The following is a 25632-nucleotide window of genomic DNA, read 5'->3' on the forward strand; positions in this document are numbered from 1 at the left end:
CTGCCTATTATGTCTGCGTTCCAAGTGCGTCATGTTGGCAAATGTAAGCGTACAGAGCTCATATATGCAGTGATATTACAGTACATCCTGTTGCAGCCTGTGGCCACATTGATAGACTGGTATCATCAACTGGTAACGGGAGAAGCTCTACTTGTCTCATCTTCTGACTTTCTCTCTCCCCCCTCCCCCCAATTCAATTGTAAGCCTAATACCACAAGGACCTTTGACACCCACCTCCAGCCAGTGTTCTTATGGCAAGTAGTCAATTGCCAAAGCAGTCATTTCTTCAATGCCCTTTATAAGCACTTCACTATTTTGGTGGTTTAGGATGTGGTACAAAATATCGACACGTTATGTCGACATATGACACATCAAAATACTAATACACACATTAATATAAGGCTTATCTGGTCAGCGTAGTCACTATTTCATTGCAGGCCCTGTGGGTGTGGATTGGTGGCATTATATGTTTTAGGCAGTTTAAATGGTTAAAAACCATCAGGGTCTAATCACTTTGACGTTGAAGATCCCATCTAACAAACAGCTGCAGCGAGACAGAGGCTGGTGACTGACAAAGGCCAGGTTGTCACATTGTGTCACCAACAATGGTCAGATGTAACACACCGTACAACGAAGCTTGCCCACCTCTACTAGGAATATCTGTAATAACACCTCGCTCCTTATCTAGGCAGGGATGGGAGTGGTGATGCTCATTCATACCAAGATCTCATGATAAGTTGTCTGCCTACGAATGACTGAAGACAACTGCAATTTACACCTCCTATTCACAAAATCCACCGGCATCCTCCCTACCCGTCAACCTGTCAAAGCAAAACTAATGACATTACAATTCTATTTACACGAAAACAGTTATTTTATTATTTTTTTTGTGTTGCTCTACACACGTTGTTACAGATAAGCCAAATCGATTGATTGAGATCTAATCCCCCAATATGAAAACCAAATGTAATTACCACAATTTATTTTTTTATTTTTTGCTGACGTCTGCTCCCTGGACAAGTGACATTCTCTAAGGAAGGGATCGACGTGCAAGATCTTCCTTGGCGAATTAACCAATCCCTCATACAAGACGATCATTCTCCTATCTAAATGCTATGCCTTCTATTCCCATGTGGAACATTTTCCAAAATCAGCTTTGTATAAAAACACGGCTGTCCGATTTCTAAAGGACACACAGATAAACGGATTCAGATATATTTTAAAAAAAAGAAAATAAACCGGTAACAGGTTGATTGAGCATCTGCCATTTTTTGTTTGATGTCATGAGTTTGCATGAAGGAGCTAGTATTAGGAGGGCATGCTGGTTCTAATAGTGCTAGTTGGAGTTCCCGGGGGTGACTCCTAGGTAAACTGGCTCTTAACTTGGATGCATTTATGTATGTGCCTTTATCATGAGGCCTTACATTTGACAAAATATATATGTGCCTTTATTATGAGGCCTTAGAATTGGTATATATTACATTTGGGGTGAGCGTTTGAGCGTGGGGTCCCCGCAGCTGCTCGGGCTGGGCCTCATCAGGACATCACCACTTAATACTCAGTTACTTTTAACATCACCTTTTATGTTTGTTTTTATTCATGTAATTTTTCACATATTTTAACCCCTTTTTCAACACTTATTAACTACTTACACACATCTATACTTTACCCTGCACTGTCACCCTTTTCCCATTTTTGGTGTGATGCCCTGGGCTGGATGTATTTGGGGTGTCCTACACCCTGGATGTGAACCCCTTCGTGTTAGGGACAGCTAGTAACAGAGAAGCCGTGACGTGGCCTAGCAGCTTCCCATGGATTTGCAACTAATATCTCTGAATTTCTATCACCATATAGTCTCACATATTGTTGCATGTATTCAGTGTGCCGAGGAACAATAGGGTGTTAACCCCCCACCCCCCTTTTTTTTGTACTTAGTAGGACCCCTCCCTTTCATGCAACTGAAAAGTACTGCCAGATTGATTGAGCAGCTGCCATTTTTGTTAGCTACGGAATTAATCATTGCATAAAATGTACGTGATAGGGCGATATTGGTACTGGAGGGTATCCTAGTAACTCGCATCCGCCACTAAGGTAATAAAGCTACAGATGTGTCCTTAGACATCTTTGCTGCAGTCGTGGCAAACAGCCCCTCTCTGCGTGCAGAAAATGAGTGTCGCAATACGATGTGACTAGGATGCACCAGGAGACTGCGCTGATTAATGCGATATGACACTTGCAGATTTGTGTGCACCTGACTCTGAATCTGTATACGGAGTGCTACGATGACTTGTCCGCAGCTTTTTTCCACTCTAAGTGCCATTGTGCTTTGAATACAGACTCAGTTGCACACAGATATACAAGTGTCACATATCAAATAAATCAGTGCAGTCTCACGGTGCATCCTAATCACATCGCAATGAGACAGGCTCATTTTCAGCAAAAAAAAAAAAAAAAAGACCTGGTGCCAACAGAGATGTACAGGACCTGGCAGCTCACTCGTGCTAGGCATCTCACGCCACTTGGCGGATTCAGGATAGATGTACGAGGAAACGTCTGTACATTGGCAGATCTGAACTGCATGGAACCAAGCAAAGTTGAGAGTCACAATGAGCTAGCGAATTGCCCTTCCTCATTTGGCTTATCTAGTTCTGTTAACGATGACTACAGACATCCAGATAGGTCTACGTACAAATATTCGGTAATTTACTAGAATAGAAATATATCTGAAATAGGCTAAACAGTCTTCCACATACATAGGCTTCTACAGCCTATCGCATCCCTAGGAATCAGTGACATCACAGACACGAGCCACCGATCCGTAAGGCATTGACAGGCGGTCTTATCACTATAACGTCAGGCACAAGATAGCTGCTCTAACGTGTGAAGGCACAGGATGGGTACAATTTAACTGTGTGTAATGCTGGGTACACACTGGGTTACCCATATTGTTTGTACAGTCGACAATCGATATATCGTACAGTGCACCGGCTCGGGTGCGCACAGAATATATCCGAGCGATGTCCTCCACAGATCTATCGCATCAGCCGTACAGCACAGCAGATATGATATCTGTAAGATAGATCGTTCACATCTGCGTGTGTACAGATGACCGACCCACCCATATGCTGGCCACAGGAACCAGCGACTACAGCAGCACAACTGGACAGGGATATTTAAATGCCCGCCCAGTTGTGATGTCTGGCCAAACAAATCGTGCTTCCGATTGATAAGTGGGTATGCTTACCAAAAATCGGTCACTGAGTCCGTTAGTCAGTGGCGCCATCAGCCAAGTGTGTGTCCCACATTACATACAGGCTAAAATGCTGTTTAATAGTGATGTTTTATTCTGATTAAATTAGGTCAATGTTATCAACATAAACATCAAAACACAGTAACATTTAATTATTTGCATCCCTTTGGATTGCACGTCTATGCAGAAGAGTGGAACCAAGGGCTTAAAAGGGGCCTGTCCATTACACGACTTTTGGAACGTTCCGACCAAGACCAGGGAGGTTTTGGTCACATTGTTCACAAAGTCGTGTAATGGATAGCCGGCAAGGATCAGCGATGCGCATGCACGCTGGGTCCTTGCCGACCCCGACTATCTACGGAACATGCTGGTCAACCTGACTATCGTCATGTTCCCCTTGTTCCCGAGATAGGAGGTCGGTGCCCTGTACTGAATGACGTTCCGTGAACGGCATTCAGTGCGGGCACCGCACCCGGCGACCTGAAGGTCTGAACGCTAGACGTTCAGTTTTTCAGGTCGCCTAATGGATAGGCCCCTTAACATACAGAATAAAAACATTGGGCCTGATTCAGACCCACTCGCAAGCGGCTGTCCGCTCGCAAGTGGGTCGATGTTGTGCACTGCGCATGCGCACGATGGCGGGAGCTCCGTCGTGCGCCAGACGCGACGAGCGAAGGACTTTCCTTCGCTCGTTGTGTCTGATCAAAGGGGGCGTGCTGTTGATGTTGATTGACAGCACGCCCCCTTTGGTGGGCGTGCCGGGGGTGTTCCCAAGGGAACACCTACCGTCAGAAGCCGGCCCACTGACATCACTAGTGATGTCGGTGGGAGTGATTTTGGCTCTGATCGAGCCAAAATCACTCCGGGCCTTGCGGTTGAAAACCTCAACCGCAGGCTCCGACTCGCAGTGGCGATGGTCAAGACCATCGCGGCCATCAAACTGCACGCTCGTATAGGCTGTGGGTGGTGACCCACAGCTATACGAGCGTCCAGGTGGACGCTCCATAATTATGGAGGGCGGCCCTCATTCAGAGCGTGCGCTCTGCTCAGAGCATACGGCTCTGAATGAGGGGCATTGTTTGAAGCACCTGCACAAATCAAATTAAATTTACTGGAAAAAGAAAACAAAAAAAGAAAGTTATTCACTAAAAGAGTGACAAAAATACATCCAGCCCAAAACTTTAATTTAGTCTGTTACTACTGTGACAATGACAGGCAGAGCACACGCTTCCATAATTCTCACTTGTTTTTGCAAATAATGTTTAGAGCAGTTTTTAGTTTTCTTAACAGGCTCTCGATTATAAGGCCTTACAAATTATCCCGGGCGCTGGAACGGTTTTTCAATCCATCGGTCCCCGACGGCATGAAACAGGGCTCATGCACAAAATGCATTCAATACCTGAACTTAATGTTCAATAAAAAAAAAAAAAAAATCACCAAGTATCAATTGCAATGTAGAAATGGGACTTAGCAGCTAAAAATGCCACCATAGTCAGGGTGCGCCAGTTTTGTGCACATAAATGAATGCCTCCGCCCAGGTGAGAGAGGAATGGTTGACAGATGTCACCGTTCCAAGTTACATTTCCTAATCATATCAACTTCAAAATCATCTAAAACGTAAATTCTGCTATTTTCAATACATTTAATTGATTGTAAAATCGCTTAAGTGAGAGTAGACTGACGTTTTAAAGATTATATCATCGGTTTCCCTTCAAAAATTTCGAGATGGCTCTGGAAACATCAATACAAACAGTAGTTGTGTTAGACACGGTACATTAGCCTGTACTGATTCGGGAACCCGACAGAGGCCCGTTAATTAGGGCTCTGGCTGGCAAGGCAAACTGGGAGCTGAAGTTTAGGAGCTGGATAATGGCCAACGCCGCAGTATGGCAGCTTACGAAAGTGTCTTTGTTAGGTCATATTAAACAGTACTTTCTACAAAACAGTCATACACTACCAAAAAAAATTGCGACTTTTTTTGGTACCCGTACGGAAGCAGTTGGGCATACTTTATCATCTTCATAGCGGTCGGACGCGGCTCTTCAAGTTATAATGCACATAAAACAAAAAATACACAAAGTAAAGAGTTCAAAAACATCACTGCAGTGGTTTAATGCACATTTTATGTCAGTGGCAGGAGAGGAAAAAAAAATAATAAATCCATCCGACTTCAGAATACAAATCTTTAGTCCTTGATCGATAATCGGAAACAATTTTCAAAGAAGAGAAACCAGAAACAATTAAATGGGATAGGAGGACAAAAAAAAAAAAAAAAAAAAAACAACCCCAAAACCTCAAAGAATAAAATATTCTGCCCTCACCATTCACAAAACATTTTTCCTTTTATTAAAGAAAAACATACGAAGAAATGGTTATTTCTAAATGGATCCACAATTGGGTGTGCAATTCATTTATAATCTGTCATGTGGTCTAAAAAGGTATAAGACGGTCAGAATGATACATTGAGGGAAGCGGACGGTTTTAAAGAACCGTTTTGACTTCAAAAGCACCCCCACCCCCCAAAAAATTGTTATCACATTCTGTGAACACAATAAGAAAACTTATGTTAAACAATCCCTACTGTCAGGAGTGGTGGGAGAAAGAGTAAAGTTGCAACATCTTTAAAACAGGTCAAGCCCACATCCCGTTATGGTCTCCAACCCGTTCACGTAAAATGCTTTTAAATTACCCAACACTGCATGAGACATTAGTACATCCATATCTTCGAAGCTTATCTGATGCAGGGGGCTCCTCCCAGTATTACGCAAGTCCTCAGGTGTAAGGAAAGGAGGATGAATGAATTGGCAGACACAAAAAAAAAAAAAAAAGAGAAAAGAAAGAAATAAAAAACAGCAGTAAGAGGCAAATGGTGCAGACAGTCTCAGTCCCATCAATGAAGCAGTTCTTTAATAGACTGGTTATCTGTAGATTCCAAGGCACTAAGTCCATCGGGTCCTTTCACCATCTTGTCGGCTCCCTGGGAAAACAAAAACAAAATAATACATGAAACTTTGTAGCCGCACTAAGTATTGGAAGAAGAATGTGCTTGAACATTTACGTAGAGGGCAGAACACACACTGTTCAAACTTGTCGACTTGGCATGTAAGGTAGAACCTCCTAACCCTCTTCTGCAAGTTAAGGTCTACTACACATTAATAATCTAATAGTTAACCATATTAATTAATTATTAACAATACAGCATTCAGTAAACATGAACTAAATTAATGTAAGAAATAAAATAAAAAAAAACTAAATAGAAACTACAAAAAGGTGTTAAAAGAAAATTTCCAAACTGAAAGGCTGTTTCCGGTCAGGGTTTGGTTCCTGAGCCAGGAACATTAAATATAAAATATGGGCAACACCGTGGAAGGGAGAATGGCCTTACTGCCTCATAGCACTTGGTGTGAGGTCAACCACGGCCCTGTCAGTGTGGAGTTTGTATGTGGATTCTGTGTGCGAGTGTGTTTCCTCTGGGAGTTTCCATGTTCCCCTCTTCATTCTGAGAAAGGGGGAAATTCAATTGTTTAGCGCGTCACAGTTCCCGTCGGAATTGACCTGTTCCATCGTTTTTGTGCCGATGGGCGCCCATTATTTCTGCTCGCACCTGTCTGAGGCGGTGAGCTAAATTCCACCTAAAGTCAGGATTTTGGACGCCAAGAGTTTGCACGGGTTTATAAATAAAATTATTACTAATTATTTTCTTCTTTTAACCACTGCACCCCCTAAGGTGGGTGCCCGCTCACCATCTGCAGCAACCAAGCGCGCGCACAGTAAAAATGGAGGGCATTGCCCTTGATGCCTCCCAGCTCGGCAACAGGGAAGGCTGATCTGCACTTGACGTCTTCCTCAGCCCGTCAATCTGCCGCCATGACATCACCAGGAAGATCAGGCAGGTGGGGAGGGTGGTGCGTATGTGTGTATTTGGGGGGGGGGGGGGGGTTTACAAGTAGTTAATGGATATACAATATATGGGTTATACAGTAATGAAATAAAAGTGGATCATGTGTATAATATTTTATTACAACAGTACCGGTGGTTATATTGAAAAAGGTTGCTGGTTTGTTTTTGTCAATTATTTATACATCACGATCGTGCTGGCCATAATCCGTTTTAAGAGGTCATTACCACTCCTATGGGGTTTACACACAGGAAGTATGGTGTGCACAGGGCAATCAAACACACACACTTCACTCATTCCTAGGCAATAGATTATTATTAGATTCTTACATTGATCAACCCGCATATTTAATAAATAAACCTATAAATCAAATGAACAGGAAACCAGCAGCTTGAACTGGGACTCCTGATGCACCCCCTGTGTTATATACAGTATCTGTAAGAGAAGCTACAGATTTGGATTTTATGAGCTACAGGAAATACCTCAGAGCATTAAATAAAAGTCAAAAATAAAATAAAATAAGAAAAATTGCGGTTAATACCATATCTATTTTCTGCATTTGGGGGTCTGGGAGTTTTATTGCCTTTAAAAAAACAGTAATTAGTTTCAGTAGATTCTCACCGTGGTGGGAAATGGGTTTTGTGGTCTAGTGTCATGTGTTTATCAGTTAACGGATCTCGAATGGGGTTTGATTATGTTCGTACATCTAATGCTGGCTCTAGGATGCAATAAGCAAGAACACACGAATTTCAGATACAATGTATTTCATCTATTCTCTGCGGTGGTGAGTAACAGGCAAGGCGTTTCGGGCTGAGCTATCTGCCAGGACAGCTCGAAAAGTATCCAGGAAGGACCATGATTCTTTGTGCCTAATGATTCACATGCTGCCTAGCCCAGGAGCAGATACATTGTAAGCAAGCAATTGACAGGTACTTATTTTACTCCTCAGCAAATGTTTTAAACTTCCTCGGTCTTAAATATCTTACGTGCAGAGACTTTTACACTCATGCATCAAATACATAAACAGAGAAATTCTGTTACATTATGAAACACATTAATATATGTAATAGTGTTTATTCTAGCACCCTGCACCCTTCACAACCCCCTGCAGTTCCTCTTCCCTGCCTGGGGTGTCGCTCTCTGGTCTGTATCTATGCAGTGAGCTGCATTAGCCGAGTGTGCTAGAAGCACGAGGGTGACACCCCAGGCAGGAAAGAGGTACTGCACGTTTTGTGACAGGTGCAGGGTGCTAGCATGAAAACTAATTTAATCATTTGCAGAAGGCAATGTAATATTCCTTATTAAAAAACACTAAGGGGGTAAAACTAGTAGCCTATGAATTGCAGGCCGATGTTTTGAAATAACAATAATTTAAAAAGGCAAAACCAGGTTGCTACTTTAAAACAAAATCGGCCAGGCTCCCTGGTAGTCGCAGGCTATTATATTTACCCCCCTAGGTTTCCAAAATGAGGAATCACTGACTAAGCAATGACAGGAGAACAGTTAAAATAGTTGACACACACACACACACGATAACAAATATTAATACAGAGCCGACAGAACACGCACAACATTGGGCGAGATTTATTTAAATCCCAGAGCATGAGGATTAACCCTTAAGAGTGTCTGAAGTTTATCATCAACTTTGTAGTTAATCTGCAACTAATAAAAAAAAAATAATAATAATTTATTATATATATATATATATATATATATATATATATATATATATATATATATATATTTTTTTTTTTTTTTTTTTTTTGAAGACAGAAGAAAAACAAGCAGAATGGAATTTCCATACATGTGAAGGACACTGCTGATAAAACTACAGTGGAGCTGAAGTAAGATTGACAGCAACACATCTTGACGGAGATTAATCTCGAAAATCAAAGAGAGCGATGAAAGACATTAATTATTTCCTGCGTTCTCGTTTATTCCGAGGTGGCTCGCTGGCTGCGGAGATGTCACTCGCATATCTTCAGTGATTAACACCAATTGAAGAAAATGGTAAGTGCATCAGTATTAACAAATAGCTTTTTGTGTGTAAATAGGAGGATTAAAGTTACAGGACACAGCCCCCAAAGCTGTAGCCAAATGGGCACACACTAGTGCAGGCATGGGAAACCTCTAGGACAGGCTGAAGCGGGATCGGTATGATTCACCGCTGGACGCATGTCCAAATCCAGATGCCGGAAGACCGGCACCAGTGAAGATCCCGACTGCGCTAAAGGTAAGTACTAACTAACCTAACCCACCCTTCCCCGCGGCTTAAACCTAACCCTGCCGGCGGGGTGCCCAACCCTAACCCCCCATACCCTAACCCTCCCTTGGGGGGGTGTGGGTGTGCCTAACCTTAAGTCCCCCCCCCTCCGGGGGCCCCTAGCCTAACCCCTCTCTCCCCCTCCCCCCCGCAGTGGCTGTCTGCGCCCGGCTTACCTTCGATCGGGATGCTGGGTGTCGGGCTCCCCGCGTAGGTAGACCCTTGCCGTGATTAGACAGAATGCCGACGGTCGGCATTTGGATATGGCGGAAAACCACCGGCTGTTGTATCCATGTTCTAGACATAAAGTGGTCTTTTGGATCAAGTCATACTTCTATGTATATTTATCATGATCTTCGCTGTAGACAACATTTAATAAAAACACCACAACTAAAAAAGGTACAGGCGATATCCAGTGCACACATGTCCCATCTATACAGCATACGAACATCGTGCATATTCCTGTGCACACCTAAGGGGGGGTGCGAGGTAACATGCATGATGTAGGGTGCCATTGCTAGCGTTCGCACACCGTTGTCAACAGCCCACTGCCTGCATCGCCCCCTTTGGCAGGCAACTGAATCAGCCCAGCGGATTGGTTTTCTTACTTTCACTATAAGCACTGTTGGCGTAATACAAATTTGTATACACTGACCCCCATCACGATCTATTTTAAACAGTACATGCGTTAAATAGAGATGCAGGTTAGCAGCGTACAGGGCAGTTGTTACAGAACCCTTAATCACCTAAAACCCTGAGCTACAGCAGCGGTCCTGTTCTTTATGACAACATATTGTCGGCAAAGTACTGAGCTCACTGCACACAAACCAATCACAAGCCATAATCTCCCAAGGATGTAGTTTTTCCCCAGGGTGCCAACTTTGGGGTCAGTTTGGGGACTGGACTAGCACCCTTTACTAGGTGATGATGTAGCTTTTAAAAGACCTGTAGCCTGTTTAAAGTCTAGCCCAATGAGATAAAATGGCTGTTGTGTTTTGTGGCTGAACAGATAAGTCAGGCTCTCAATTTACTAGGAACTAATAATCACTGTAGCACGAAAGGAACATCCTCAGGAAAATTGGATCAGTTCACCCCGATAATGGCTACTAATCCACCGTGGAGCGCTAGGTGGTTCAACTCTAAGAACACGCAGTGATTACAGAGCAATGGCTTTCGTATATATACACACCCAACCCCTGCTGCCAGCTTTACACTGAAGTGCAGAAACATCAGATCACCATCACTTTCCATTATGCAGCAGAGGCAGCAAAATCAATTTCTTTTTCTAAACCTGAAATCTATTTCAGCCAGAGCCCATTTGTCCCGCTCTCGTCCCCCCACGTTACCGATGACGGACATTGCAATTTGCCTCACACTCCAGGATGCCATTGCCGTATTAGTCCTTATCTGCCCGGCTGCAGCTATCTGCACCTCATCGGCAGAAGCACAAAGCCAGATTGACTATTCACACGCCTTTCTTATGACATGCCGGTCAAGTAACGCAGGGCGATTACGTGGCGCGGGCGCCATTCAGCTGTCTGCTGATCCCTTTCCTGGAAAGATGAACAACATCCCGTGAGATTGTGATCGCTCTTCACAGTGCGTCTGCTGCCAGACGCATCATTTATTATGTGCATCCAGAACTAATGGGGGCTTCTGTAACCTCCTCCATATACAGCCAGAGATAAGGGAGACTTTACCCAGACGGAACCAGCATAACCTGATATCAGCTGCTGAATTGCTTGTCAATAGAACTTGAGTATTCCACCTACGTACTGTTATTTGTCTGCACACAGAATGTAAGACAATTTCACTACACATCAACCTTTTGTGGTCTAGAAGAAAAGAGGGACTAGATCAAAATCACAAGGAACAACCATGATTCAAACCAGCGTCTCTATCAAGTGTCTCAGTGCCATTATGGTTAACCACTAGAGGTTCTACTCCATAAAAAGAGTCTCTCTTGTACCAGTATGCCATCGAAAATAGAAGGTTTGCCTATTGGGTCCCTTACACTAGACTAGTGGAGGTCTCAGCCTTGGTGCAAGAGTTCCAAGATTCAGTGAAAAGCTAAACCTGCGATGTCCTGTGGGAACGGCAAGGAAAACACGAGATATGGTAAGAACTTACCTTTGTTATCTCTGTTTCTACGAAGTCCATAGGGTCCACAGGGTTGACCTTGGGGGTATAGGTTGGGAACCAAATCCGGGCACCACGCAGTTAAAGCTTTTAGCTCCCAGGATGCACTGGGTCCACTCTCCCTATAACCCCACCCCCAAGCCAGAGGCACCTCAGTTTGTAAGTAGCCAAAGGCCGGAGGAGGAGAGAAAAAGAGAGAGAAAACTGGAACACTCAATAACCATACTCACCGAAATGGGAGACGGAAAACCGGTGACCAGCCACACAGCCCATATGAAGCCAGGTGCGTCAGGGCGGGCGCCCTGTGGACCCTATGGACTTCGTAGAAACAGAGATAACAAAGGTAAGTTCTTACCATATCTCTTGTTTTCTACTTCAGGGTCCATAGGGGGTCCACAGGGTTGACCTTGGGGATGTCCCAAAGCAGTTCAACCAAGGGTGGGGACGCTCCTGTGCTGAGAGGAGAATCCGTCGCCAAAAAGGAAGCATCCTGAGAGGCAAAGGAAACCAATGCCTAGAACCTTAAAAAGGTGTGGACAGAAGACCACGTGGCCACCTAGTAAGGCAAAACAGCCGAGGTGCCACAGCGAGCCGCACACGAGGGTCACATGGCCCGAGAAAAAACAAGCATCAACAACAGGAAGGCCTACCCATGGGTAGGCCCCTGAGGAAGACCTACGAGGCCATCCAAGTCAACATTTGGTTATAGGCCGGCCATCCTTTCCTGTGAAAACCAGAAATCTCAGACCACCAATAAGGAGTCCGATTTCCGTAAGGAACCTGAACGGATCACATAAATCCAAAGAGGCCAGACCACAGTCAATGAGGCCACACCAGCCGAGAGGACTGGGGACAGAATGGCCGTACCATAAGTTCCAGAATAATATGGAACCTGAAAACCACTAAGAAGAAACACAGGGCGAGAGCAACTCCCACCCTGACATGATGCCCTCCAGAAGAGGGAGCTACATGAGAACGCTCCCAATTCAGACACTCTCCTGGTTGATATAAACACCCTGAGAGAAAGAGAGAGCCTAAGCAATAGACCATGTAATGGCTATCACAACCAGCGGTTCCATTGACTGTCCCCGGAGGTAACGAAGAACCACTACTTACTCCCAAGGAGTCCCTAGGGAGGACAAATGGAGGCATAATCAAGAAAACACTCCAAAGGATGAACTGGATACCAGAGTGAAGCAATTCCATATCTTAACCATACTGACAGTGTAGAGATCCGCACTGTCAGGAAGACCAGGCCAAGTGTGAAACCCAAGCCAGCCGGAAGGAATGCCAGAATATCTGGAAATCCTGGACACCGGAGGATTGTATCGACAGGTACAATACCATAAGATTTATGGCTGCCACAGTTTGTGGTAGGTCCCAGCAAAAGCTGATCCATGTGCTCTAATCATTCCAACGATGACAAAGCCAGGGAAGCCGTAAGACCACTGTAAGGACACAGTCAAAGACAAACGACCCAGGTCCAAGGCAGAACCAAGGACCCTGAGACAACAGGTCCGGGCAGTGAAGCATCAGGGATGGAGTATCGATGTAGAGACTCCGAAGATCCAAGTACCCCTGACATCTGGGGCAAGCAGGAACAACCAGCAGGAAAGCATCTCCGTCTCGATTAAAAACACTTCCAAAGACCTCGAGGAAGAAGGGAGACCGGAGAACACAGGTACACAAAGTGGAAGGACCACTTCACCGACAAAGAGTCGCTGAAGTTTGCTTCAGAATCCCCAGAGCTGAACTGTAACACCCTAGTGTGATAAAGTCAGAAGGCCATGAGGGTCACCTCAGGGGGGCCCCCCCTGCTCACCAGGAGATGAAACCTCTCTTGGGGAAGAGACTAGTCCCCGGGATGCACGTCGTGACGGCTGAGGACTCCCGCTTCCCAATGGAGAGCTCCTGAAATGAACGCTGCCGAGATGGTCGGGAGGAGACCCTCGGACTATGTCCGAATATGTGACATACCTGTCATTGCCACCCAACGAACAGTGTTGCTAAAAAGGAAGCCACTGTCCTGACCCTGTCGGACTGAACCTTTTCAGGTTCACCGGGAAACAAGAGTTATGCCAGAGTAAGTTAATTGACAGGGTGGAATCGACAGACGTCCAACTGCACTGAAAAGGATTCGGTCCAGACACTGTCCCTAGCAAAGAAAACCCTGGACGAGATGGCCATAGCCACCCGGACAGGGACCGACTTGCCTCCGGAGAGAGCATCATCGTTTGAACAGTTATCCGACAGAAAAAACTCATTCCATCTGGAGATGAGCCAATTATGGAAAGGCCTGGAATGGAACTGAGCCCATTCCACCATGCATCCCAGAGTGTAAAGACATCTGTCGACTGCGCAGACAACCATGTACTCCTAATGGAAGAGAGGAGATTCCGTCTTACGCCAGAAGAATTCTCAGATTCTGAGAACCCAGCAGGGATCCTAGATGAAGAATACCCAGAGAGGGATGCAGGGAGGACTTTTTCCCCGTTGATTAAACGTCTGCACCCTGAAGAAGCCACAGTCATCCTGACCTGGCCGTAAAGTACCCCGGTGATCCCGCTAAGAGCAGGAGGCCGTCCAGGTACAGGAGCATTGGGATATACTGAACAGAAGAACTGTCAGAAAATCCAAAACGCTGGTAAACCCCTGTGGGGCTGAGGACAGTCCCAACAGGCAGAGCCCGAAAAATTGTAAGTGTTGCTGTGATACAGCAAACCTCAGCCCATGCTGAGGAAAGGTCTCTGTAAGTACCCGTAGGCACGCGTCCTGTATATCCAGTGATACCCTAAAGTCCCCAGGTTCCAAACATCGTATGATGGAGCATAGGGATTTCCTCCTGAGCCCAGGTAGCTTTAGGAACTGGTTCAGGGAATTGAGACAGAGAACAGGCCAAAGAGGACCATTCAGCCACCGCACCAGAAAGAAAACAGAACAACCAGTCCCTCACTGAGATAGTGGGGATGGCCCAATTAGCTCCGCTTACCGCAACAACTGCATAGCTTTCTGGATCTGTAAGGCCCTTGTAAAGAGGGCGTACCCTCCTACCCACGTAGCCGCGGCAACTTGACACTAATACCGGGCGAACTGAGAAAATCGGTATCTCCCAGTTGTAGGCCTGTCCCGTCAGACTGAAGAGATATCCGTAGGTTCAGAAGCAGGATCGGCTGGCAGTCCAGGCCTGCTCGGTACTGGATATGTCGGCCCTTGTAGATGCCGACAGTCTACGAAGAAACAGACCTTTAGGCTGACCGAGAGGACAAAAAAGACTTAACAGACTTAGTCTGAGGCCTTGTAGTGTGCATAGCTGAAAGCGGTAAACTTGTCGTTAGTAATACTGCCAATGTTACTACAATCTTGTCAAGGTCAGGACCAAACAATATCAACCCTAAAGATGGTATCTGCACCTCTGCATTCTCAGAGCGCAGCCATAGGGTATTACGGAGGATACAGTCGCAGCCGGAACTCTGAAAGTTAGGAGACTGGTATCCAATATAGGCATGTCCACCTATGACAACTGCATATATTACATGAGCGACCAAATACATTTGAACCCCCGACGTGTTGGAGGGGAAAAAACGTTACAAATGCATCAACCCAATATGCAATAGTATTAACCAACCATGCTATAGCCATGGTAGGATGGGTAACAACTCCCGAAAGCAAGTATACTGATTTCAGGCAGAGTTACCACCTACGGATCCGAAGAATCCGACCACGCAGGAATGGGAGGCGTAGTAACGTCTGTAATCAGACGAGTAACACGCCCATCCCCCCCAGGAGGGGCTCGTGATGCCCTCAGGGAATTTGGGACAGGAGGCCAAACACTGTTGTAACACCTCCTATCTGGCAACAGCCAGAGTCCCGCTATGCGATCCACCCGCTAGTCAGCAACAGGTAACCCGAAGGCACGCAATACTGAGGGTGTATGATACAGGTGCAGGTCAACATTCACTCTAACCAGAATGGACCTGCTACCAGCCCTAAAGTAGGGATAATAATACCTGAAATAGGCTTCCCCCCGTGTAAGAGGGAAAGAGCCCCGAACAGTACCCAGTTCACGGCAGAGCCAACTGGGAAGTAACCACAGGGCGTCAACCACGCCAATTAGCGTTTCGTAGAAAACGATATCCACCCAGGGTGGCTGTTGTGGTAATCCCTGCAAGGGGAATGACAGACTATTGTGGCACCAGGGGGAATTCATATACTGCAAAAAACCCCTGCAGGGAGCGGTAGTCTGTGTCACAGGGGAAGAGTGCAAGAAGCTGCGAGATACCCTGAGATGAAAAGGGCAGTATGGTGAAGTAACCCCAAGTGAGGTACAACAATGGGGCCCGCCCGGCGATCCGCAATTGAGAGGATCCCGAGAAAACAAACCGCCCAAGGGGGTCGTGAAAGAGGCCGGCACCAGATGACGCCACATACAGAACCCTTTATGAGTCAAATCCTCCGCACTAACACCTGCAGCACATGACTTGCAGGATAGTAAAAATGGGTGCAGTATAACGCTCTATCTCCTGGTCAGACATATCTGACCCATCTTGGCGGAAATATTAAGCAGCACTATACTGGTCCTGACTGATGCCAAAAATAGCTGCAGGGACCCATTTTCAGCGTATGCAACACACAGTTCCATCTAAAATATGGCAACGTGCAGCACGCAACAGTATGTGACAAACCACACAAATATTAACAAGTATATAAATGTGAGGTCTCAGAACCACCCTAAGTACAGCTGTATTAGGGCAGATAAAGAAAAGGGATAGATATACACTGACAGGTGAGAGAATAAAGTACAGTCAGCACTAGCATAAGTCACATACAATGCAGATATATACATATATACATAAACATGTCATATAATATACTGCACTATTACACTGCATTCAACTGCCCAGATTCAGTGTCTGGGAAGGCTACAGCGCTGTGTACACTGACCTGATGGTGAGGTACGCAGGGGGACTGGACTCACTGCCATCTCCAGAGATTTCTGCTGCACCACAGAGATAAAATGGCCGCTGGAGACCTCAGAAGAAGCGTGGCCCGCGGAGGAAGCAGCTCAGCGACGCCAGACTATGGATACTGAAAGGCACGCTGAGCTGAGGGGAGGAGCCGCTGTAACAGGGAAGGCTGCCTCCCCTGGCCGGCTATTAACCCCCGGGACGCCGGCTCCCTGCACCGATCGTTAAGTCCCTGGTGGTCTAGTGGACACACGGGGTATGGGGGGCCCGCCGCCACTGCCGGCGCCTCCGGTCTGTCCCCTGAGACCGGAGGCACAGGACTGCATTTGAAATGCGCGGATCACCGCAAGCGGTGATCCGCGACCTTACCTGCTCCCCGTGGATCCGGCAGCAGTCCTGGGCGCCCGCAGAGTCCGGCTAGTACAGACTCTGGGGTCCCGCTGAGATCCCCAGATCTGTACTGGCGTCTCAGCGCCAGCGGGGTGACGGAGCGGCAGCTTAGACGTCCTATGGACAGTCCGACGCTGCCGCTCTGAAGAGTCCAAAGTCTATGAAAAAACTTTGTCCCTAAAAAAATAAAATAAGCTTAGGGGCTGCTAATCAGCTCCCCCTGCGCTAACGGTGACCCGACTCCGGCCGGGCACCAACTTAAACTGAGGTGCCTCTGGCTTGGGGGTGGGGTTATAGGGAGAGTGGACCCAGTGCATCCTGGGAGCTAAAAGCTTTAACTGCGTGGTGCCCGGATTTGGTTCCCAACCTATACCCCCAAGGTCAACCCTGTGGACCCCCTATGGACCCTGAAGTAGAAACGCTGGTAACAAACAGCCCAACAACGCTCGGCACCCCAGGAAAAGGAGTGATGCTGCGGTGCCATAATGATCAGTGACGTGCGCAGCTGCAGAAGATCATTGAAGTCCCCCCCCCCATTGGTGGTAACACTGTAGCTGTACTGAAGCTGCATGCGTGCTCTACACATTTAGCAGCACGGTGCCTATTGCAATATAGAGGAAGAATGCAGCCACTGTTTAGTTAGAAGTCGCAGTCTTACACTTTGTACAACAAGGGGGGAGATGTACTAAGCCCCAAAGAGAAATAAAGTACCAACCAAGCAGCTCCTGTAATTTGTTTTCAAACACAGACAGAAAATGGGATTTTAGTACTTACCAGTGAATCCTTTTCTCAGATTCCACAGGGGACACTGAAAACAAGTACACTAGGGGTATAGAGGCGTGGTTAGCTGGAGCTGGCACTTTAAGTCATTTAGAAGTGTGAAGCTCCTCCCACTCTATGCCCCACCAGCCCCCAGTTTAGAAAAATGAAGACCAAGAGGAGATGGAGAACAACAGGGCTAAGGTCACACAATAAACAGAACTACACAACACATGGAACGAAACGGGCAGGCGAAGAGCGCTGAGGTTGGCGTCCAGTGTCCCCTGTGGAAGAAGAGAAAAGGATTTACCGGTAAGTACCAAAATCCCATTTTTTGCTTTCATCCACTAGGGGGACACCGGAAACAAGTACACTGGGGACGTCCCAAAGCTTTCCCCCAAAGGGCGGCAGCGCTCTGAGGAACCGACAGATTAAGGCGGCCAAATTGGGAAGCTGAAGCCGCAACTTGTCAAACCTATAAAACTTCACAAAAAAGGTATGTACCACACGGCACAATTGCATGGTAGAGGTACCCCATCGTGCCGCCCACAATAAACCCACAGAGCGTGTGGAATGTGCTGAAATAGACGGGAGGAGGCGGCTTATCCCTAATGACATGAGCCTGCCATAGAACCATTCGAAGCTACCTCGCCAACGCTTGTTAAGACGCTGGCCAACCCCTCCGAACAGCATCATACAGAACAAAAAAACAAGTCAGTCTTACAGAAAGACGCTGTCCGAGCCACATAGACACGGTGTGCTCTAATAACAGCCAGAGTTGAGGATACTTCAGTGACCTCAACCAAGGAAGGCACCAGAATAGGCTGATGAATGTGGAAAGCCGACACAACCTTAGAAAGGAAAGCGGCTATGTCCTGAGCTCCGCCCTTACAAGACAGGGCCCACCCAACTCTGAAACCTGACGGGCCAATGCCAGGAGGAGAACACTCTTCCAAGACAAATACTCGATATCTATCACATCAAGCAGGGGGGGGGAGGGGGGGAAAGAGGACAGAGAAGAGAGAATATAAGACCACCAAAAGCGATGGTAATACGCAGCCATAACCGGTTTTCTGGCGCGAAGCGTAGTGGGGATAACAGATTTTGGGATGCCTTGCATCTCAAGATAGCGGCCTCAACAGCCATCCCGTTAAACGCAGCAGGGTTGTGGTGTACGGAGGGACCCTGTTGCAGAAGGTCTGGACTAAGTGGTAGAGGCCACGAGTCATCTAGTCCGAATGTCCGAGAACCAACTCCTCCAAGGTCAGTCCGGTGCCACGAGTATGACCAAGGCCGACTTATGTTTTATCCGCTTTAGAAAATGAGGAAGTAGTGGAAGTGGAGGAAATAGGCAAACCATGTCGTAGGTCCATGGAACTGTGAGCGCGTCCACTGCCTCTACAGCCGGATCCCGAGTTCTTGATACGTATCTCGGTAGCCGATTTTTTAATCAAGATGCCATGAGGTCCCACCCCAACGACGGACCAAGGCTTGGAATACGTCTAGTGAAGCATCCATTCCCTGGGGTGGAGTTCCTTGCGACTGAGATAATCTGCTTCCTAGTTGTCCACTCCCGGGATGAACACCGCCGACAGGATCACCAACTGACCCTCAGTCGACCGGAGAATCTGAGTAATTTCTGGCATAGCCATGCGACTTCAAGTTCCACCCTGTCGATTGATAAAAAGCAATGGCCATTGCATTGTCTGACTGTATCCTCACTGGTTGAGTCCTTAGTAAGTGTGTGGCTTCGAGCAGAGCGTTGTAAGTGCTCTGATTTTCAACACATATATGGGCCACCGTCTTACCTGTGGAGACCAAACAGCCCTGAACTGGACAGTTTAGGACTACCGCTCCATATCCTCGGAGACTGGCATCTGTCGTCACGATTAACCAATCCCACACTCCGAACCTTCGACCCGCCAAGAGGTGGTTGGGTTGTATCCACCAGAGGAGAGAGACCCTGGTTGTCGGAGCCAACCGAATCATCCGATGTAGGAGTAGGTGAGACCCTGACCCCTGTGCTAGGAGGTCCAGCTGGAACACACGGGAGTGGAATCGTCTGAATTGTAGTGCCTCGAAGGCAGCTACCATCTTTCCCAAGAGATGAATACAAATAAGTAAAGACACCTTCATTGGTCTGAGAACTAGCTGAGCAAGTAGCCAAATGTCCTGGGCTTTTTCTTCCGGTAGGAACACCCGCTGTAACCACGTAGCCAGGATCATCCCCAGAACTGGAAACTTTGAGACTGAAGTAGAATGGATTTTTTTTTTTTTTTTTAAATAGATCAGCCAACATACAAGACTCTGTGTCAGAGTCTTGTATTTTAATAAGGCGTGGTCCCAGAGAAGAGATTCCAATGGGGCATTGATCAGCAAGTCGTATTATTGAGGCAGATGTATGAAGTTCTGGAAAATGATAATGTGCAGAGTGATAAACGACCAGCTACTCAGCTCCCAACTGTCATGTTACAAACGGTTTGAAAAACTACAGTTGGGAGCCGATTGGTTGGTCGTTTATCACTCTGCACTTTATCACTTCCCAGAGCTTCATACATCTGCCCCAATGTCACACCTGATGTCCGAAGGTGTGCAATCATGACAGACATGACCTTGGTGAATGACTGATGAAAAAAACCTAACGGCAATGCCCGAAAATAATGATCGTGAAAAATCTAAAAAAACAAAAACGCAGGGACGTTTGATGCAGTTCCCAATTTGGGACATGTAGATCCGCATCTTTTATATCCAGAAAAATGAGAAACTCCACCAGTTTTAAGCTTGCAATGACTGAGTGAATCGACTCCATCTTGACGCGATGAACAATCGGATAATAGGGTTAAAAACTTGAGGTTCAGGATAGGCCTGTCAGACCCGTCCGGCCTGGTTACCACAATGAAAATTTGAGTAGAACTCCAGACCACGATGATGTATCGGAAAAGGAACCAGCACCGCCGAATTTAAGAGAGACAGAATTGCTTCTTTCAGAACCTCGGCCTCGTCTGTTGACATCGGCAAACCCGTAGTGAAGAAACGATTCGAAATCTATCCTGTAGCCAACAGAGAGTAATGGGGTTTTTAAACCGGTTGAAAAATCTAAGCGAGATCCTGCCGTAGGAGAGCCTAAGTGGGACGGGATACCGTCACGCCACTTGTTTTCAACTGGCTGTAGGTCCTGTGCTATCCTCTATTGGAGATTTCTACTTCTGCCACCCCTAGCGTGCGTGGAAACACCCCTTGCTCCACCGCGAATGGGTTGCGGTGCCGAAAGGTATGATACTTGGGACCAGTGTCAATTTTTCAGAATGGCGGGGCAGTTAAAGGGAGGAAAGTAGATTTACCCCCTGTGGCTTGGGATATTCATTAGTTCAGTTCTGGATCAAAACACATATCACCCATGAACCACCCCTCTTTTGATTCTGCGTCTGCCTGCCAAAACAGAGGCCAGAGAGCTCTGCGGCTTCAATAGCGGAAGCGGATATACGTGCACTGATCTGGCTCATATCCATGGAAGCCTCTCCCAGGAATCAGCACTCTGCTCTGAAGGTACCGGAGCCCAGGCCCATTATGAACTGCTCCGCTCAGCAGGCTACAGCCTTGTTAACCCAAGCGCTAACAATTGTTGGTCTGAATTGTGCAGCAGTGTACACAGATTGGAGTGTTGTTTCTAACTTATGATCCGAAGGGTCTATAAAAAGGACGATGCACCTGGGACCGGAAGCGTTCTACGATAGCAGAGAACCGGAACCATCCACTGGTGGACTGGAGTCGAAAGGTCTCGGAATCTGGAAACGCTTATCTGGTTGCTTCCAGGCCGCTGAAAGCTGGACCTGAAGTTACTGTGAAAATGGAAAAAAATAAATAAAAATAACCAGACGACTTACCAAATAGATCAAACTATTCAGGTTCCTGGGAAAATAAGTACCTGCTGAGAGCCAAGATTAATGGCTCAACCCCCTGAGTACCAGATATTGATTCTACAGTACCGTTATGGGAGGAAGTGGAGGGCATTCTCCTAATGGAACCCTTATTCACTGATTTGGACAGTCCTGTCGCCCAGGCGGATAGTCATTCATAGTGCCCACCAATGCTGAGGCCCAGGGAGCAGTAGGCGGGGAAATCACAGCAACAGGGGAATCTACTACTGGACACGAATCACAGATAGTGGTACCAGTAGGATTTGGCTGTGGAAGACTTTGCTTTTAGAGTAAACAACTTCTGAAAAGCTTTGTTTGCTCCTGACACCGTAGAGACACACAACCCACTCACATATGGATAGCGATCAGCAGGGTAATGGGAGACAAAAAGGGGTAGAATCACACCAATCCCTTTTCCAATTAATGGATTCCCTCTAAGCACCAGTCAGTCAGAACATCCCAGTGTACTCCCAGCCTTTGAAAGGAACCTGGGTAGAAGGGATGTCAGAAGCTGCTGTAGCCTTGCAGTCTCTGTAAAAGGTCTCCTGCACTCAGCCTGGGAGAACGTGTGAAACAAACTAGTTAAAGCAGCAGCAGCAGTTCTGGTTGTTACAGCCTGCTCTAGCTCTGCAGTGCGAGCCCTGCTCTTATTAAGCTTCATCCAAGCGCCATGCTTCTCCATTAGATATATATAGGTCTATAAAATAAGATAAAAATAACCCCCCCCCCCCCCAAACAAAACAGTGTTTAAGCTCCGCAGCCGTACTCGGCAGCGGTATCACAGCCTGACTGACTGTAGCCTGCATACACATATGATCGCTCCTAGTGCCTCTGCGTCCCGCAAGCAGCAGTGACTACTAGTGAGAGCGGCTCTCGGCTGGTGTCGGGTGCAGGGCGGGAAACACAGCGTACTATACTGCTCTCATACTCCGGGGGAGATTTAATAAAGCTTGGAGATAAAATTGGAGATAAATAGTACCAATTAGTTCCTGTCATCTTTTCAAACACAGCCTGTAAAGTGACAGATAGGAGCTGACTGGTTGGTGCCATTTATCTCCAATTGTATCTCTCTCCAAGCTTTATTAAATCTCCCCCTCACTGCGGCTCTCGTAGGTGCGCTGATGGGAGCTGTCAGCGGCTTTTAGGGGAAGCCCTGTGCACTCCCTGCGTGATGCGGTGGTGGAGGGGAGCGGTCAGTGGCTTTTAAAATGAAGCCCTTGTGCACTCCCGCCTGACGTGATTCAAGACGCCAGGGACCCGGACTCCAACCTTTGCTAGGTGGCCAAGGGTCCCTAATGTAGGCAGACAGCCTAATATACTGTACAATGACAGGATAAAATAATTAAAAAATAAAAGCAGAATGCTGGAACTCAGTCCAGAGACCAGCTCCTTAGGCACATTGTTCTAAACAAGGGCTGGTGGGGCCTAGAGGGGGAGGAGCTTCACACTTAGAAATTATTTAAAGTGCCAGCTCCAGCTAACCATGCCTCTATATTATTATTATTATCCTTTATTTATATGGCGCCACAAGGGTTCCGCAGCGCCTTACATAGTACAGAAACATAGTACATAAACAGTTGAACAGAACAAGAAAACAGTGTCATACAGTTTAAGACACTACAAGACAAGTACATGGTATATAAACACTGCTGCAACAGAAGCAGGATGGCAAAAGTCATGGGTTAGGTGCTTTGAGTATAGAGCAGATAATATAAGTAAAGAAAGGATAAGCACAAGAGGATAGAGGGCCCTGCTCGTGAGAGCTTACATTCTAAAGGGGATGGGCAGACAGACAGGGGTGACACAGATGGGGTAGACAGTGAGCGTGGGACAGAGGGTTAGGATGACAGATGGCTGGATTCCTATTTTACAGTATGTGTGGAAGTCATTTGAATTAAGATTTACGCCACTGACATTCTACTTTAAGAGGCAGTTTCTGTAGGTGTTTGTGGAAAGCCATGGCTGTTATATCAGTTTACGTGAAGTCTGACGGGTGGCAGAAGCCACTTCATGTGGGGCTATTTAGAGAGTGTGGTTAACGTGTGAACCAGCAGTCTCAGGTAAATGTCGAAATTGGTGAAAGCAGTTATTGTAAAGAGATGTTCAGATGTAAAATAATAAGTTGTGATCAAGTGTGAATTCTATAAGGCACATTTATTGATTTGGAGGGTGATGGGAGACATGTGAGGTTTGCAGGATATATATTCCATAGTAAATCCGCTGTATGTGTGAGGGGCCTGGATTTGGTGATATGTCACCAGATAATAAAAGCAGAAGGATGGAGAAGTAGATATAGTTGTAGGTGTGTAAAAGTTTTTTATAGTGACACAATGAGGCTGTAATTGTCAATTTTTGATGAAAAGAAGCTCATTAGTTTTTAGAGGAGGTGAGTGACTCAATAGGGCGGCAGAGTGCCAGAGAGGGGAGATGCAGGGAGAGTTAGGGATGTTATATCCTTCGAGAAAATACAAAGGAAAGAGTTGATAAAAAGAAATGTGTAGCACATGGTGAGTTTTAGGTTTGTTATTTTTAGTAAAATTTTAAAGCAATCAGTTTCTTAATCTGAAATTACCTTAGATGTTGGTCAATGTTTGTTCAACTGTTTGATTAACTGTTATGTAATCACACTTTGTGCCTTTAACACTTGGTGTTTTTAACCCCAGCTGCAAACAGCCCCAGCTGCCCCTAGACTGAATATAAAGGAGTGGTATCCTTGATTAAGACAGGCTACAACTGACTCAATTGCTCTGCTGATCAAAGGAGATAACTTGCTCTGAGTTGGAGCAAAAGCCAGGCCAGATATATCCCAGTGTACTTGTTCCAGTGTCCCCTAGTTGATGAAAGGGAAGAGAGTTAGGAGCCGATTGGTTGGAACGTTATCGCTATCCACTTTATGTTTCTCCATGACTTGGTACGTCTCCCCCTATGCCATGCTGTCTGGCCTCACCTGACTTTACTTACGATAAGCGATGTCTGGACGGTTCTTTCACCCCCTCATAATCCAAACCCAGGAGCATGAGATTCACTCAGGAGATAGACAATGTCCCAAAATGGCTGCAAATGGCAGATATAGTCTTCTCTGCGCATGCACCAGAGCCACGGTACGCATGTCCCGCACTGCGGCTCTGGTTGGAGCGTTTAAAAACTGAGGTGTATAGCCTCCATTTTGGGGTGTGCGTCGAAGACAGCGTCTGCGTCCTCGGACGCAGATTCACTGGCCTCAGCAACTTAGTTGCGCTGGACATTCTGAGCAACCTTAGAGTTGCTCAGATATGCGATGGTCGCTGCAATGCTGCCGATGTTTCCCCTACGCAGAGTCTTCGGACTCTAAGGTCCGTATTCAATTTGAGTCGCACCCGCAATACTTTTCCGCCTCCCAGACTTTCCGCCTACTTCGCCTGTTTTGCAAAGCGGAAAAATATCGCACGCGCCCCCCCGTATTCAATTTGAAAGGACGCGAAAATGGGGCCCAGCGAAACTGAAACAAGCGGAAAGTCATGTCAGTTTTGGGGAAATGACACCCCTCAAAAGATGCTCCGATATGGGAGTTCACTATGGTTCCCCCCGATTTGGCTTGCTGGAGGCATTTGGTATTTTTAAACGGGCACAACAGCTGCTAAATAGCGTTTTTTGTGTAAGTGGTGAAGAGCAGTATTTTGGTGGGTTTTTTGCTGGAAATGACTGATCCCAGCAAATTTGGGGTACTTGAAAATGGGGGTCAGCATATTTTAAAGTTGCTAAAGTTAAGTTTAAAAAAAGTAATGAAAAACCACCGCAAGCCCCTGCAATGAAAAAAAAAACAAAAAAACAACCTCTTGGGGCGTACTTGGGGACCCCCCTGAAGTCTAGTTCGCTAGTTTTTAACTTTGTCCCATAACATATATATTTTTTTTAAAGTGATTTTTTTGGGGGGTGTTTAAGTGTTTTTGAAAAAAAATTGACGCAGTTTACCTTTGGGGGACTGTCTTAAGGCTGCAGGGGGGTTCCCGCAGCGTTGCACCCCAAAACCCCAATTCTGCAGTTTTCCCGCCTGCCGTTGACTTTCCGCCTAG

The 25632-nt window shown here is 46.4% G+C and overlaps 1 protein-coding gene across 1 annotated transcript in view; it reads right to left on the bottom strand.

The window, feature by feature from the left end:
• Positions 1–5332: 5332 nt before the first annotated feature.
• The window catches only part of MTPN (myotrophin), a 70997-nt gene continuing 50697 nt past the window's right edge, over positions 5333–25632 (bottom strand). Inside the window, exon 4 of the mRNA XM_088459232.1 lies at positions 5333–6227. Coding sequence (XP_088315358.1) covers positions 6141–6227 — 87 coding nt within the window. The 3' untranslated portion in view covers positions 5333–6140. The remainder of the gene's footprint in view (positions 6228–25632) is intronic.

This window comes from Taudactylus pleione, unplaced genomic scaffold, assembly GCF_031769625.1.
Source record: "Taudactylus pleione unplaced genomic scaffold, aTauple2 ptg000903l, whole genome shotgun sequence".
NCBI classification, from domain to species: Eukaryota; Metazoa; Chordata; class Amphibia; order Anura; family Myobatrachidae; genus Taudactylus; species Taudactylus pleione.